Source organism: Halichoeres trimaculatus, unplaced genomic scaffold (genome assembly GCF_033239565.1).
Source record: "Halichoeres trimaculatus isolate MK-OKI-2021-1 unplaced genomic scaffold, fHalTri1.1 fHalTri1_scaffold_8, whole genome shotgun sequence".
NCBI classification, from domain to species: Eukaryota; Metazoa; Chordata; class Actinopteri; order Labriformes; family Labridae; genus Halichoeres; species Halichoeres trimaculatus.
In genome coordinates this window covers 1,814,577-1,831,830 of record NW_027437186.1, presented here as the reverse complement: position 1 = coordinate 1,831,830, position 17,254 = coordinate 1,814,577, and the positions used below count along the sequence as shown (strand labels likewise).

General features: G+C 41.2%; 1 protein-coding gene across 1 annotated transcript in view; it reads left to right on the top strand.

Annotated features, from left to right (window-relative positions):
* The first annotated feature begins 2,592 nt into the window (after window positions 1-2,592).
* The window catches only part of piezo1 (piezo type mechanosensitive ion channel component 1 (Er blood group)), a 189,374-nt gene continuing 174,712 nt past the window's right edge, over window positions 2,593-17,254 (top strand). Inside the window, exon 1 of the mRNA XM_074675606.1 lies at window positions 2,593-2,892. Within this exon, the coding sequence (XP_074531707.1) occupies window positions 2,829-2,892 (64 nt within the window). The 5' untranslated portion in view covers window positions 2,593-2,828. The remainder of the gene's footprint in view (window positions 2,893-17,254) is intronic.

The following is a 17,254-nucleotide window of genomic DNA, read 5'->3' as shown; positions in this document are numbered from 1 at the left end:
CTTTTTACCATCCTTAATCTTAACCATGATCAATGGCAAACACTGTAAGCGGTGATGGTTGTAATCACTGGAAACACCCTGGATATAAGCTCATATCTATATGACCATCAATACAGCGTAAGCTAGATGCAAGAACACTTTTCTTTTTCTAATTATAAGTTCAAACATAAGACAAAGGGGTGTGTCAATAGTTTATTTTCAAAACATCGTGATTGGTAATAAAGAAATCTCTTTATTACCAATCACCATGTTTTGAAAACTCCATCAGCCTTCACAGCTATCACAACAACTGCAGTATTGATACTTTAATGTTCTGTATTGGTCTTCCATCAGTTCGCTTAACTCAGGCGTCTGAGTTTATCACAAAACTCGTGCTTGAGTTTTCATGATTTGTAATTTCATATAAAGGAACCCTTGATGTATTTTATCAAAGCCGGGAAAAGGGATGAAAGTGTTCCACACATAATTGGATTAAAAGTCTGCAACATGAAATTTAGCCCAAACCATATATAGGCCAAACAATGAGCAACATTTGCCCTCCTGTACTTTGGTTTTGTTTTAACTGAATGTGAATGCATTTATCAGATTCCCTTCCTCTTCTTCTTCTTCTTCTTCTTCTTCTTCTTCTTCTTCTTCTTATGGTTAGTCATTTTACATTACATGTCTCTAAATAGAGACAATGGACTGACAGTTTTCCAAGGAGGAACCCATGTGCACTAAAAATGCACACTCAGCTCACCTAAATAACAAAAAGCAAGATACAGGTATACCTGAACAAGATCAGGATCTGACCGCTCTTCCTGCTTTGATTAAATTACAGTCTAGTTTTGTACTGTGGGGGGAAAAGTCTTTAGACGGCCACCGATTTTGCAAGTTCTCCAAGTTAAAAAGATAAGAGAAGCCTGTGATCTATCAGAGGTACACTTGAACCACGAGAGAAAAAAAAAGGAAGAGAAAATCCAGAAAATCACATTGTGGGTTTTAAAAGAATTTATTTGTAAATTATGGTGGAAAAATAAGTATTTGCTTAATAACAAAAGTTCAACTTAGTACTTACGTAACACAACCTTTGTTGGCAATGACAGAGGTCAAACGTTTCCTGTAAGTCTTCACCAGGTTTGCATACACTGTAGCTGGTATTTTGGCCCATTCCTCCATGCAGATCTCCTCCAGAGCAATGATGTTTTCGGGCTGTCGCTGGGCAACATGGACTTTCAACTCCCTCAATAAATTTTCTATGGAGTTGAGGAAGAAATAAAACAGAAAATATGTTTCTGTCAGGTGAAAAACAAACAAAGTAGGAAGACCTGCTCCAGAAAATAAAATATTCTAAAACAAAAAAATAATAATTAGGAAAACTTGCTTAACACTACCACTACTACTACTACTACTACTACTTATAACAATAATAATAATAATAATAATAGACTTGCCCGAACACAAGTAAACAAAATAATAAGAAATACTTTTTTGTAAAAGTCAAATACAGGGAGATTTGGTTGAAATGTAAAAAAAACTAAGGAGATCTTTAAAATAAAATAAATAAATAGATAAAATAAAATGAAAAAAATAGTCAGAGTTGCTGGAAAAATAAAATGGAAGGTTAGCTTAAAAAGAAAAAAAGAAAGAAAAAAAGAATAAGAATTAAAAAAAGATCAGAGAGATTTGCACTGAAAATTTGGAAATCAAGAGATTCTTGGTTTAAAGTACGACATTCCAAATAACTTAGTGTTGATAACGATATGCTTAATCAAAATGATGAGACAAGTAATTATCAAGAGTTGAAAATAATTTTGAGTTTTCGGTCATATAATTTAAACTTTATGTCTCTGTAATCTATTAGCACCTTATAATTATGACATAATACATTCTAATTTAGACTTTTTTTCTCCTTTATTTACCTTGCGGAAACAGACTTCCACAGAAAGCAACACATACATCTGTAGCATGCTCACGTTAAAATCTGTCTTGTCTTGTGTTTAACAGTTGAAGTGTAAAATGTCTGAAAGGGATCTTATGTTATCGACAGACACAGACCCATACCCCGCCTCTGCCTCAGTGTAGCATGTAGCCTCACTGGGGTGTATTTTTTTCTTTTGTACGCTAGAGGGCGCGCCTTTCAAACAAGATTGATTTCGTTCACTGAGTGCAGATCTACTGTAATGTGGAGGAAGGAAGACTTCTTGCGCAAACATTGATTGACGTGGCTATGTCATGAGATACTAGACCTTTTTTAAACTTGAACCAGCCGCTGAAAAAGTATCACGGCACGTTATTTTCCAGTCCTGCCTTTGCTGAACTCACACGCCTCTGTAGAGCAATCTGAAACCCAAGCTGCGAAGTAATGCAGCAGTCACAAGTCCTGCCTGCTGACTGCTGAGCTCGGAGCCTAGTACTGTAAGTGTAGCAGGGAGGAGACCAGCAGAGCCATAGAATGACTCCTCTATGAACGCCCTTCAGTCTGACTTGCCTGTGAATCACATTTTCCACCTACAACACAGTTGTTACTTCAGACAGGGCCCCAACGAGGAACACATGCTACAAAGCCTTTCTTCTCCTCCGAGCCACGACTGCTGCGCCCTGAGCTGAGCGCAGAGACCAACTTGGAAACTTTATGTAAATACTTTATGGTTTTCAGCTTAAGTTTGACGTCTTCTTGGCAGACCATGAGCGGATATCGCAAGAAAGGAATAATTGCGTCTCTGCCACGGTTGATCAAATTGTGCACATGGAGTATCAAACGTTAGGGTGGATGTTTTAATATGATCGTGGAAGTTATTGGTGTATCGTCGTGATTGATCAGACTGGGAGTATTGATCTGCGCAGACATGGATCTTCAGGTGATCGTCTGGCTCTTCTACTGCCTTCTCCTGCCCACCGCACTGTTAGCAGGTACCAACTTCTCTCTTTTTAAAGGATCTCCGACCATTAACATGTGGCAAAACTTAGTTTGACGCTTTCCAACTTTCAGCAGCGCTGAAGCGGCGCTTAACTCGTTACATGTTGGGTGGTAACTGCTGAGGCAGCTGGAAGGAAATCTATAAAAACCTTTTTTTCCAGACGTCGCTTGTTCCTCGGTTAACTAGTGATGTGGTTCGAGTCGTAATGCGAGTAAATAACCTTATTAATGACTTCAACAGGGAAGTTTAACCCGGTGTGTTTAACTCAGTCTTTGGTGTTGTTTGCAACGATCTCACGGCTTAAACAGTTTTATCACTATTGTGACATGGGGGCACAGCGAATCTCTCTCTGTGTTAAAAGAAAGTGTCGTGTGTAATCAGTCCTGGTGTTCAGCAGAGGCGGGGGTCAACAGGAGGAGGCTCATCCTCTAGTCTCTGGAAAGTCTGCTAAAAAGCCCTCTCATCTATTTGTGGTAGAAGCAGTATTTAGAAGATAATAACAGGTGCCTTTAGAGGAGCCCTGATTAGAAGCCCAATTGGTCATTTGACCAAATTTTATATATTTTTTATGCAAGGGTACCTGAAAGTATCTTGACATTTGTAGCTCTCGGTATTGTCACAATTAACTTGATATATAAGTAACTGTGATGTGTTTCTGTGATAAAAGTTGAAATGCTACTCTGAAGCCGAAGTTTTCCTGATGTATGCTAACCGCCAGTATATCAATGCAATTTCCTGTGTACGTTAGCATCAAGCAAGCGCTATTTGTTTGTACCATTTTTGGTAAATAAGGAGATTTAAATATTTATATATATATATTTTACTTTGATAAAGTAGGCACACTGTGCTTTCAACAAATATTAAAGCAAGTTTTTATATAGTGCATTTTCAGGACATTAAAGCTAAAAACAAATGAAACTAAAAACTAAAAGCAACAAACATTGGTCAAAACTCTGACAGCATCCATGTGGCAATGTGTAAATTATCATTTCCACATAGATAGTGATGCAAAAAGAAAATGTTTGTCTTTTCTCCAGTTTCTTCAGTCACACTTTAAGCTTATAGTACTTTAAATGTCTGGAATTACCCATCTAGAACAGCAATCTTAGGCTGTCATTGTCTCGGAAACAGGCGATCTACATAGGCTTCATGCAAATTAAGAGCCTAAAAGTAAATTATCAATGAAGAGGATCCTTTTGTCAGCACAGTTACTCATTGTTCTCGGTTAACCAAAAAACAACCAAACAACAACCAACCCAATGTTGTGTGAAGGTAGGACTGCAACCACTGGAGAACGTGTCGGTTCTCTCAACGTTTAGGGAACGTATGGCTTTGTGTGGTATCAGTGTAACCAAGGGGGAACGTTCTCTTAACATTAGATCTTGGTTTGGTTCTAACTAACCTTTAGACAACCAAAAGCTAACGTTCCCTTCACGTTCTGTGTTACAAGGGCACCATGTTAAATGTATTGAATAGGAATCTGGTGTGAGAGAGTAATGTTCATTTCTTTGTGTGTTCAGTTTTTCAGTAAAACTTCAAGCAGAACATCTTGGATCAGTGTTGTCTTGGGAAACTGTTATCATCAGCTAAGCTAAGACAGATGCAGCAGACTAGTCAGTGTAAGGTTTGGCAGCTCCGGCATAATGAACAGAATCAATGAGGGAATCGTTAAGCATAAAGGCTAATGATATTGATGGATTGAAACATTTCTCTTCGATCCTCAACAGGAACTGTGTTTACGATACGGGTGATTGACGATTAGTCAAATTCAAAGTGGAAAAAAATAGATGTCCAAAATATATGCCAAATGACGCAGTATTGCTCTATATGTGAGCAACTCAAAATTGAATGTGTTCATAACCAATTCCTTATTTATTTTAGATTTTTTTACTCTTATTTGCATTGTAGTCCTAAAAGTTGTCCACCGGTGTGACAAGATGTTTTATATTGATATTTAATTCATTGATTGTTTGCCAGATAAGACAAATGTGCACAATCCCTATCAATTTGCACTGATTATATTTCCACAAAAAAATAAACAAACAAACAAAAAAAACATGTAAACAAAATTGTCCTGGCTTATTCTCTTTCTCAATTTATATTTTTACATGTTAGAGAGTTATTTAAGGTTCACTGTATTAAATTCTGTCACACTTCTAGTGCAATTCAAAGATTTTTTTTTTTTTAAATAGCCATACTTTTCACAATTCAGAACCAAATTGTACTGACCTAAAATAACTCCTAAAAATTCCTTAAACAATCCATAGATTAAACAGCAAAGCATCCTTTTTTTTCCCCTTGTCTCCTTTATCTTTTCTGCTGAGCACTGTGTTATGTGACAGCATTGAAAAGACCAATGCATTTTTTTTCTAGCAGTCAGAGAGATGTGAATATGATTAACTGCTATAGTGACCATCACCAGCCCTCCCTGTAAGCTACTCCATCATTCTAAACTTTATTTAACCCCTGATGTGAGCTGAAGGGGAGGGCCGTGCCACACCACAGTGTGAAAGAAGGGGAAATAATGACAGGCAGGTTGAGACAAGACAAACAGAAGGGAGGACAAACGTCTGCTATTGTTGATTTAAGATGGCAGTTCAAGTGCTGGGCTAATTCAATACAGGAAGTAAAGGTTGTACGAAACCAGGGACACCAGTAATGTGGAGTCTTGATAGTGTGGGGAGTGTGGGCCTACGTGGATAGGAGATGAAGTGGCATGCATCACAGGACCTAGAAGAAGATGTGTAATAGTACCCGACTCAGCATGCTCTGACGGGATCTATCATATCTCTTAGCTAGTCTCGACAGAAGCTTGAGTATCTGCATGCGTGTGAGGTGGTCACCGAATATCCAAGTAAGTAAAACACAGCCACCCCTGGGGCGCCCCCCTGGCCACCAGGGCACCTGTCCACCCACACAGTCCCCAAACTATTCTCTTTCTCAATTTATATTTTTACATGTTAGAGAGTTATTTAGGGTTCTCTGTATTAAATTCTGTCACACTTCTAGTGCAATTCAAATATATATATATTTTTTAAATAGCCCAATAGTTCATTGTAAATTGAATATTTTCTTTTTTTAACTGTTTTGTACAACAATTTGTAAACCAAATTGTGGGGAATGATGCTGCCATTGAACACAAGACGAGGAGTGCTTGGGATGCCGAAAACCTCAACGTGATCAGAACTTGGAGAGAACTGGGTACAGTCCTTCCTCTTTGAGATATGGAGGAATGTCTAGGCTCAAGCAAAGTGAATATCTCCAATACGTCTTCTTTGTACATAAGAAAGCAGTCTCAAAAAGTCATTTCATCAAACAGATTCAATGGATTACTCCGATCCACGAGTGTCTGGCTGGCCTCTGCAGCGGTTATTGGTCTTCATTTAGATACTCCAAATACTCCACGCTCCCAAACTATTTGTGTGCTCCCTTTCACAAACTAAAGGAACTAAGGGTACTAAGCTGAAGTTAAACCTGCTTCTTTCCAGGATTAATATAAACTTCAATTTAGTCCTGGAGTAGCTCTGACCCACCCTCTCGCAATTGGCTTTGTTTAATCCAGAACAGAAAAAAAAATTGAGACTATTTTGAGATTAATCTGTGCAAATGATTAAAGTTAAGCCAGCTTAACCTGCATTTTAGTCTTGGACTGGGCTTAAGTCTTGTCTGTGAAACTGGGCCTTAGTGTTTAAGGACCTGTCCTCCTTCTTTCACACCTCATTGAACAGCAGCCGGTCATATATGATGGGCTGAGCTGTACGCTGGTGGGGCTCTGGCTCAGAGATGACATTAACAAGTTCGTCCTTTCTGTACATAATGCAGTCTCATTTAAAAGGCCATCTGAAGATATTCTTCTCAGCAGTTTGCACCATGCAGTTGACCTCAACAAGCTCAGCATTTAGTTATCTGGCCCACAAATGACTTCTGGTCATAGCGGACAATGGCATTATAATAACATCCTCTCTCCTTAGACCAGTGGTTCCCAACCTTTTTTGGGCTGTGACCCCATTTTTACATCACAAGTATCTGGAGACCCCAGACACCTAAAACAGAATTTTTTGCTAAAAAATTGTTTTGGTTCATGTAATAGTTCTCTCTCTCTCTCTCTCTCTCTCTCTCTCTCTCTCTCTCTCTCTCTCTCTCTCTCACTTCACACACACACACACACACACACACACACACACACATATATATATATATATATATATATATATATATATATATATATATATATATATATATATATATATATATATATATATATACATATATTAATAAACCTTAATTTTAACCAACACTAAGGCTATATAATGTATACTATTATGGATGAGGCAGGAAAGTTAGGTTGAGAATTTTCCCTAGTCAGGATATGTACATTCAGTGGAGCTTATATCTACAAGGCTGCAAATTAATACTGAACAAATAACTCAAACAATTAATTATGAAAGAGCTGCAGCATCTTAAACCAGCAACAATGAACATTTTAAAGATAAACCACAGTGCTTCAGTTTCAGCTTCAGAGTTTTTAGTGTCTTTTATGTATTGGGACTGTCTCTCTCAACTTACCCTATTTAAAGTGATATTCCGGGATGGAACAAGTTGGGTCCTATCACAAGGTTTAGGGCAGAAATTACCCCTACAGCAGTGTTTTTGTGCAGCAGAAGCCCAGAGCACTCGCACCTAAGACCCCCTCCCTGCTCGTCTGCCGGTTTCCTCTGCACTCAGACGGGGCCATATTTTACTTGACCAAAAACACAAATAAATGGACTCCCACTGAAAAAATCTGATATCGGTCTGCATTCACGCTTTATTTAGAGAATTTTCAGCGCGTTCCCTAAGTGTCTCTTCGCCCTGGCAGACTACCTGCGTTTGTTTGTATCTGGCACGCTGTGCTGCGCGCACAGCGTGCCAGATACAAACAAACGCAGGTAGTCTGACTGATACACTAAGCGGCGAGAGCCTCGTAGCCAGCTGTGGCTCTGCAGCGGAGGTAACGCCATTTTACAACACAATGAGAACTAGGGCCTTATTTAGCAGTGTTTTTGTGTGAAAGTAAAGCGCTGAAAATTCTCTAAATAAAGTGTGAATGCAGACCGATGTCAGATTTTTTCGGTGGGAGTCCGTTTATTTGTGTTTTCAAAGTCAGGTGCTGTGGTGGAGAGAGCGCATCTCATCTCCGACGTAACATCCAGTCGAGAGCGGTACTTCATAGATATTATGTTTTGCATTTTTTAAATCTTTTTTTTTGTAAATTATTATTATAATAATAATTATTATTGTAATGGAAAATTTGTGGTGTTTTGATTTAAATGAAATATATAGGCCTACTCAATCATTAAAAATTATACTAGTACTTTTTATCTTTTTTTTTTTTTTAATCAATTGCTGGAAATTCCAGGCGACCCCATCTGAATTCCAGGCGACCCCAAGGTTGAAAAAGACTGCCTTAGACCCTCACATTTACTAAGGAAAAACTCCATAAAAACCATTTGTTGAGTGTTGTTTGTACTCCGTCATAGAACCTGTCACAAACTGCCCACAAACTGTCCTTGATCTTGTGTCACATAGATCTTGTGGACATAGCTGTCACACGAGTGGACATTTTCAAGATCAAGGACAGTTTGTGGTAGGGCTGCACGATTATCGCAATCGCAATTGCAATCGCAATCGCAATCGCAATGTCAGCACATGCAATTACGTAATCGCAAAAGAGGATATCGCAATCGCAATCGCAATGTCAGCACATGCAATTCAGATTTTTCTCCATGATAACCAAGCAAGTCTGTAGACTCATCATGACACAACTTTTTTTATTAAATCGCAATCGCAATATTGTCCACCTAATCGCAAATCGCACCTTTTCCCCAAATTGTGCAGCTCTAGTTTCTGGGCTAATTACATGTGAGAAAGTCTTCAGTCTTGGCTAGCAGTGTAAAGTTTACAGTCGTCAATCAATTTTTAGATCAATACTTAAATTTCGTCACTCCAAAGGACGACACTATGGAGCCCATATCTAACAATGCATGGAAATAGCAAAATTATGAGAATATCTGAGAGAGATCTCACCTTGTGTGTAGTTCATGTGCTCCAGTGATGTCTACTGTACTTTCTGGATTAGGAAGGACCCCCCTCACTAAAAGGGTGCCCAAATTAATGTCTGTTTTATATCTACAGAACGGCGTCACACCAGGTGGACACAAGTTTTGGGGACAAAATGTAATGTGTAAAATTATGTGTGTAAAATTATTCTAAATGATCACCTTAAGACTTGTAACCTTCAGTTTCACTAGGTTAACACCACTTTAATATGTAATCAGATATTTTACGATATTTATACATATTTTTAATTACATACAGTGGTTTTGAGAGGAGGAATGTTACTCCGGGTAGTCACACCAGTGGACAAATGTAATGTTTAAAACAAAATATTTTCATATTCGAATTTTAATGCTCATTAAGTACAGATGTATTTATTCTGGAAGTTTATACTTTACAGAAAAAATAGGGTTTTTATCAAGTATTATAAATTAGCTTTTATATTTGTCACAAAGGACACAAAAATGGAGCGTCACGTTAACCACCCATACTCATCCTTATGCTTTTCCGTAACGTTCACAGGAGTACTGAGTCTCTATGACATGGTAAATGTTAACTAACAGCTGCATAACTCAAACGTAAATGAAACAGGGGATCCCATAAGGTTCACCATGCATGTGGTTAGACACAATCACTCCTTTGTGTCTGCTGCACAGTGGTTTCTATCTGCCTGTGATTTAGCTCTTGGGCTACTGGTAGGAGATTTCCAACCCTTTTCTGTGTGAGTGAACTCTTTTAAGAGGAATATATGGAGGGGGCATGTAAGCGTGATGGCGGGTCTCTATAGTGGAAAATACTGGAAGAGGAATCGTGATCTGCCAAGAGCTCAATGATAGTCACAGTTTCCCAGACCCCTCTTTAATTTGTCCTTTTAACACAAACCCATTACAAAGACAGAGAACAAACAACAGATGTTTAGTTTATTAGCAAGAGGTGCTGCAGCTTTATCTGTGAGTGTTGGGACAGACAGTGACTAATGATAAGTTTATGAGACAGTGTTGAGCAACTGTCTTGGTTCCAGTGAATATGGATAAGCTTTATTACTCATTGTAGCATGGCTGACGTTTCATAAGCAGAATGTTTCTCTCTTTTCATGCCTGGACTCCAAAAAGGAGTTGTGCAGAGGGCACCACTGTCAGGAGTCATGTCAGGAATGCTGCAGGGATTCAGCATAACTAAAGGTGAATCTAGTTTATCTTAGCACACCTTAGCAGTAAGATAAGGCATAGACACATGGAGGCATGTACACACAGATATGACAGACACATAAACACAAGAATGCCTTTAAACACACACGATTTCAGCAGGATTTTGGAATGTTGATCTTATTTTACACCAACACCAAAAAAGTTCTCATATTCAATGAGGCGGGAGCCATGACATGACATGTTCAACTTTGTGTTTATGAATGAGGGGAAGGGAAGAGAGAGAAAAGAGAGAGAGAGAGGTATTGTTTGTTTTCTGACAGGGTATCACCAGTGAGAACTTACTGCACTAAACACTTCACATGAGTTTCTATTGAGTGAAAGGAAGTTAAACATGCCAGGAGAGTTGGGCAAGAAGCTGTCACTCTCTCTCTCTCTCTCTCTCTCTCTCTCTCAAACACACGCACACGCGCACACACACACACACACACACACACACACACACACACGAACACACACACACACACACACACACACACACACACACACACACACACACACACACACACACACACACACACACACACACACACACACAGCATTTTGAGCCAGCTTTTGAGGACAGGGGAAGCAACATAACCTGCTGTACACGGCAAATTAAAGTTATTCTTACATAAAAGTCAGATTGAGTGATTGTTATGAATTCCTCCACGAGGTGGATATGGCAGCATCTGGTGGCTGAGAGTGGTACACCTGTAGAGGACTGTTAATGACTGACAGGCTTGCTGGGGACACAGGTGCCCCTGCAGCCAGCATTAAAAGTCAAGTCTCTCATGCAGAGAGAGAGACCTTTACACACTCCCAGGCCATGCGTCCATTAACATGTAGGACTGTGTTTTTTTTAGTATCTTATGTTAAGGATGATGATTTGCTATGTTATTTAAGCTTGTGTTATCCTATTACTTTTTCAATGTTGTTTGACACACAGAAACCATGGTCTGGATGTAAATAAACACTGCAACTTGCCTCTATTGTCATCAGCTCTTTAATTTGAGTCTCTTTGGTGGTCAGCTTTACCTAGAACCCTGCCAGTTTCTAATATGGTCCTTCGAGTCAGATCTGATCGCTTAAGTTCAGAAAATGGAAACACAAGAGGATGTGAGGAACAAACAGCATGCTGTCAATGAAACTGAGTCACTTCAGAGGACCTTTCCTGGAAGGGGGTATAAACCAAAGCATTATGGGTTTCGGGAGGAAATGCATTCTAGAAAAGCTGCAGAATCCATCAATACACTTAACAAAGAGAAGGAATCTTTGCCAATCATGGCGGAAGCCCTGAAGAAAACAGAAAGGAAGGAAATAGCTGAATTGGGATTCCTTAAAAGCAGAATGGAGGAGTTGAGAAACAAGGTCAGAAATGCCAAGAACTGTTGGAAAACATCAGTTTATTGCTCATGGGGCAGAGCACAAATCAACCCCAAAATAAAGATGATTCCCCACATGATGAACATTAGGGTGTACCTCCCTTTGATCTTCCATTACCCAGCAATCTTAATGTGAACAATCACCCTGCAGTTCCTCATTCTGCCATACATTCACCTAATTCTGATATTGTCCAGACTGTTGCATTTGTACCCAGCAAACCAATAAATGAATCACAGCAGCTCTATGAGAGGGTGAAGGAAGCTGAGGGTGGGTTTGAACCACCGGGGGGTGCCAATGACTGCAATTCTAGTCAGTCTCTCTCCTGAAATGAATGGACAGAAGGGTGTTGATAAGGAAGCTGGTTGTGACCAAATAAATTCTAGTACACATCCTGTGGGAACATCCACTCCTCATTTTAACCCAAGCCATGGAACAGAACCAGTGGTCAGGCCAAAACTAAAACGGAGGGGAAACCTGGAACTTTCACCCCCTGATGAGCATCTCACTTCAGCAGAGGAACATTTTACTGCTTATAAACTCAACAACTTACCTCTCAGTATGGTCAAGATGCCTGCAGCTTCACTCCCCTCCATTCCACCAACTAAGCCCCCTTCTGGCCAAAGTCTGAACAGACCACCTACACTCAAGTTTGGTTCGTCTGCTGTTTCAGCTATGCACGTACCCACTCCCCTGCGCCTACCCCCATGTCTTTCAACACAGTATCAAGTTATACGCGCTCCAGTCCATGTGGTACATTCCCAACCTGCACCATCCAGGTCTGGTCTTGCTTGTTCACAGCCTCTTCTATTCTCCAACCAACAATCCTTCACTGCTCCCCCTGCAGGTGATGCTATGCCTGACACTGGCTATCCTGTTCATTATCCTTCAGCTCCAGTAGACCCACGTGCTGCTGTTATCCACTCTACTCAGCTACAGCTGTTTCCTTATTCCGGCATTCAAACACAGCCACAGCATACAGCCCAGGTACAGCTACACCCATCATCAGGGATGGCTCAACCTCCCCCTAGCATAGCTGCATATGTGCCACCGCTCTATGGTGTCCCAAAGCCTACCATACCAGACTTCACTAAAGACAGTGAAAAGGACTTTGCTAACTTCAAACTTGCACTGGACAACCTTCGGAACCCTTATGTACAGCTCAGTGAGAAATATAAGTATCATGTTCTCCTTGAGCATCTCAAACTGCCTGAGGCTCAAATGATTGCTCAGTCTTGGTGACACCAACCAGATCCCTACACTGCTTCAATGCATGCCCCCCAGTTGCAGTATGAACAGCCCCACCAACTGGCTCAGAGTGAGATAGTAGCAATACTTACAGCACCTGATATTAAAGTCGGAGACTCTCAAGGGTTTCAAAGCTTTTCCTTGTGTGTCCATTTACTAGTTACTATGCTCACATCATTGGAGGGTCCAGCTGGATACGAGTTAAATTGTTGCTCTCATGTCTTACTGAGCAAACTCCCTAAATATTTGAGGGAAAGTTTCATCGAGTTCTTACATCTTCAAGGCAAACTTACAGTGGCAACATTAAATCCCTACAACATAAGAGACTTGGCTGGTTGGTTACAATCCAAAGCACAGCAGCAAAGGCTTTCAAACCGACTTGTTCAGTGATATCAGCTGAACCAGCCAAGTAGATCTATATGCTCTACCAAACCCAAGAATCAAGCAGCTGTCTATCATGGCTCAAATCCAGATATACATCCAACTCAAAATCACCAGTCTTCACAGAAAATTAAGAGCTTTACTCCAACTCAAAAGAGATCAAATATCCACAGCCTTTTCTGTAGGAGCCATGACCATTACATCACAAGATGTCCCAGAATGAATTCTCGGATAAGGGTGGAGCTTCGATCTTGGTTGATGAGGGATAGCAGATGTTGACGGCGTGGTTGCACTTCTCATTCCACTGTTGACTGTTCACTGAAAAAACCTTGTCCCGACTGTGGTGGACTCCATCTGCTGGTTTTGCACCCAGTGTCTACACAAGAACCTCATGCTGAGCCAACACATACATTCACAGCAAAGTGTACTTTCCCACTCCAGTCTCTGGAGTCATGTGCTTGCCGCTCCCCTTCTTTGAGTTCACATGCTCCCAAACTAATGGCTCCAATAAAAGCTGTCATGCTGAGCCTAAGGAGCACAGAATGATGACTTCTCAAAGACCCGAGAGAATTGCTCTGTATAATGAGGTACTCAAGTAGATACTCAAGTTGGGGAAAGCTGGATATGTAAAGAAAGTTCCTCCTGAGACCATTCAGAGCTCATCAGAGTCTTGGTATCTGCCCCAAGATCTTGTCTATCACAATAACAAAGCCTGCCTGGTTTTTAACTGCTCTTTCAGATTCCAGGGGATGTGCTTAAATGACCAGCTTCTTCCGGGGCCTACTCTGAGTCCTTCCCTCATTGGGATTCTCCTTAGTTTCCGACAGCATGTAGTAGCCATTAGTGGGGATATCAAAGGTATGCTTCACCAGGTGCGGCTGCTGACTGAGGATCGGCCCTTGCTCAGATTCCTTTGGCGGAAATCAGCACTTGATGTTTATGAATGGCAAGTCCTACCATTTGGTACCACAAGCAGTCCCTGCTGTGCAATCTTTGCTGTTCAGAAACACATCGACGACCACAGTACAAGCTGCCTAACGGTCCCAGAGGCAAGATGCCTTGTTGACAAGACGAGAGAACTTCTCGCTACGGGTTTCTTCCAAGTGCAAGCAATTACAAGCCTGTGGTAGCTCACTTATCCCCAGAGGTGAGGTCTTAGAGCCTGGAACTTTGGCTCTCCCAGAACTGCACTGAACCTGTGGAATCCACACTGGGATTGAAATGGAACTGCTCCATTGATCTCTTGAGCTATCAAGCCTACAGAACAGTCACCTGAGACTATGAGAAGGATCTATGGGATGTTGGCTCAACAATATGACCCCTTAGGATTCCTCATACCCTTCCTTACCAGAGCCAAGATCATTGTCCAGCAACTGTGGTCAAAGCAAAGAGATTGGGATGACCCCAACCTACCTGCAGATCTCAGAGCTGCTTGGGAAGCCTGGGAAGAGGAGTTCCCCGGACTGCAGTTGATTCCCCGATGTTACACTCCAGCAGACAGACCTGATGCCGTAACCCAGGAGCTGCATGTCTTTTGTTATGCATCTGAGCGAGCATATAGGGCAGTGGCATATCTGCTCAACAAGTACAAAGGAGAATGTCACATCAGCTTTGCCATGACAAGATCTAGAGTGGCGCCAAAGAGACAGTTATCTATGCCACATCTAGAACTGTGTGGTGCCTTAGCTGGTGCACAGCTTGCTCAGCTCCTGCAAAGAGAACTTGGCATCATTCTTTAACACATTACTCTGTAGACTGACTCTACCACGGTTCTTTAATGGCTACAGTCGGAATCCTGCCGCTTAAAGGTGTTAGTGGGTGTCAAAATGGCCGAGATTCAAGAACTTACAGACCCTCTCTCCTTGCATTATATAGATTCTTCCAATAACCCTGCTGATAATATCACTAGGGGAAAGACTCTCATCGACCTGAGCCCAGCAGATGGAAGAATGGGCCTGCTTTCCTCAAACAGCCACCTGACAATTGGCCTATGAGGCCTAAACATGCAGTCAAGGCAGACCTCAGTAACTTCGCTTAGTACTCCTTGTGGAAAGACCTTGTGCTAGCAACATATGATGATCTCAAGACGCTGAAATCAGCCTTCTTAAACAATGTCAAGCAGACAGTTTTCCAGTGGAGCTGAAATCCATGCTGAATGGAAGACCTTTGCCTCTCCATAGCAAACTACGAGCCTTGGCCCCTGGATTTGATGAGCAGGCAGGTCTCATAAAGGTCGGAGGAAGGCTCCGTAATGTTGGAGGTTCCCTTGAGATCTCAGTGCACCCTGTTGTGTTGGATCCTGAGCACCAAATCACCCAGTTGCTCATCAAAGAGTTTGATGAGCGTCTTCTCCATCCTGGTCCTTAGTGTGTCTTCTTCTGAACTCCAGAGACACTATTGGATTCTTCAAGGCAGACAAGCTGTTAAGCTTCATCAGTCATCCTGCCCAGCCTGTGATCAGTGGCGAACAAAGCCCAGAATACCCCGTATGGCAAACCTTCCACCTGGTCGTCTAAGGCTGTTAAGTCCTCCATTTTTTTCTACAGGAGTGGACTGCTTTGGCCCACTCATTGTCAAAGTTGGAAGACGTAATGAGAAACGTTGTGGGGCGATATTCAAAAGCATGATAATAAGAACTGTGCACCTCGAACTCCTCAACTCCCTAGATTCTGATGCCTTCCTCCTTGCCTTCAGGGGGTTCATCTCTCATTGAGGTAAACCCACAGCTCGGTGACTACCAACTGACGTTGTCATTCAATCCTCCAAGCTCCCCACATTTTGGAGGTGCTTGGAAGAGAGAAATTAGATCTGTGAAAAATGTACTGCAAGCCGTCATTGGTCACCAACCACTTCCTGCCAGTTTTTAATACCAATCATATGAAAAATGGAGCAAAGGAAGCTGACCCGTGGTGCCAAATAAATCAACAAAGAATCATAACTGAATCAAGCTACTTTATAAAGAGAAAGGAATAAAGTGAAGCACGAATGCACTGACTAACCAAGCCAAACAACAAGTGAATAACACCCCTTACCCTGACCTCTAACAGAACACTCCTGATACAAGTGAGTGAACTGAAGCGATCCAAACCTGGTCAAAACAGAAAATATGTCAGGTGCCCCAGAGACAACCACTGCTTTTGAAACCTTGTACTTTACCAGTAGTGTACTGATAGAAGTAAATGTGGAATGCAGAATGTGTAAACCAGTCAAATCTGCAGTATGCTAAAAGTTCCTGGATGTCCTACTGATTTGTGCAAGTTTCTCAGTATGCAGTGGACCACTCCGCCTCAAATACTGTTTCCCATGATCCGCAACTCTATTATCTTTTTATATATCTCTATAATCTTTTTTTTTTTTTTTTTCAGTTTATGACATGTGACACTCAGGAGCTACTGCCACCTACTGGGTTGAGTTAGTATTACAACTACAACACCATAACTCTGACAGTCCTTAAAGTCCTGATCTCACCAAATGGTCCAGTGTGGATGGGTAAATTTTGGTACAGGTTGGATCGGTAAAGCCTGATCCTATTTGCATTTCCACAGCCAACTGTGTCCCTCATGGTAGGCAGCATGTAACAAGTAGTTGGTGCCGATAGTGGCATCAACTATGTAATAGTGTTACAGCAAAGCAGCGCAGCACAGTGTACCTCGCTAATAAATCCAGCGAAGAAGAAAAACACGACACAGTTAACAAAGAGGATGGAAGACATCCAGCAACTCGTCTTCTTTGTGATGGGCATTTTCCAAACAAAAAGAAAATCTTCAGGAAGATTTAAAGATGGCAGGGTTATGTGTTGTTCTTTGTTACTGCTATCACACAGGAAGTGATGATTCCTTCAACTAATCAACAGACTGCAGTGTTTCTAGCTCCACCCTCTGGGGTCAGATCAATATGTCTGGCACCCCAACAGAAGGGTACCAAAAAGTGGGATGGTACTGGTCCGTAATTTGGGGAGCTGTCCTAAATTTGATTCAAAGGAAATGCCACAAAATGTGTGCCGCACCAAGAGGGCTTTAGGGAATAGTGAAGTAATGAGAAAACCCCCCATTCTTGTCACTC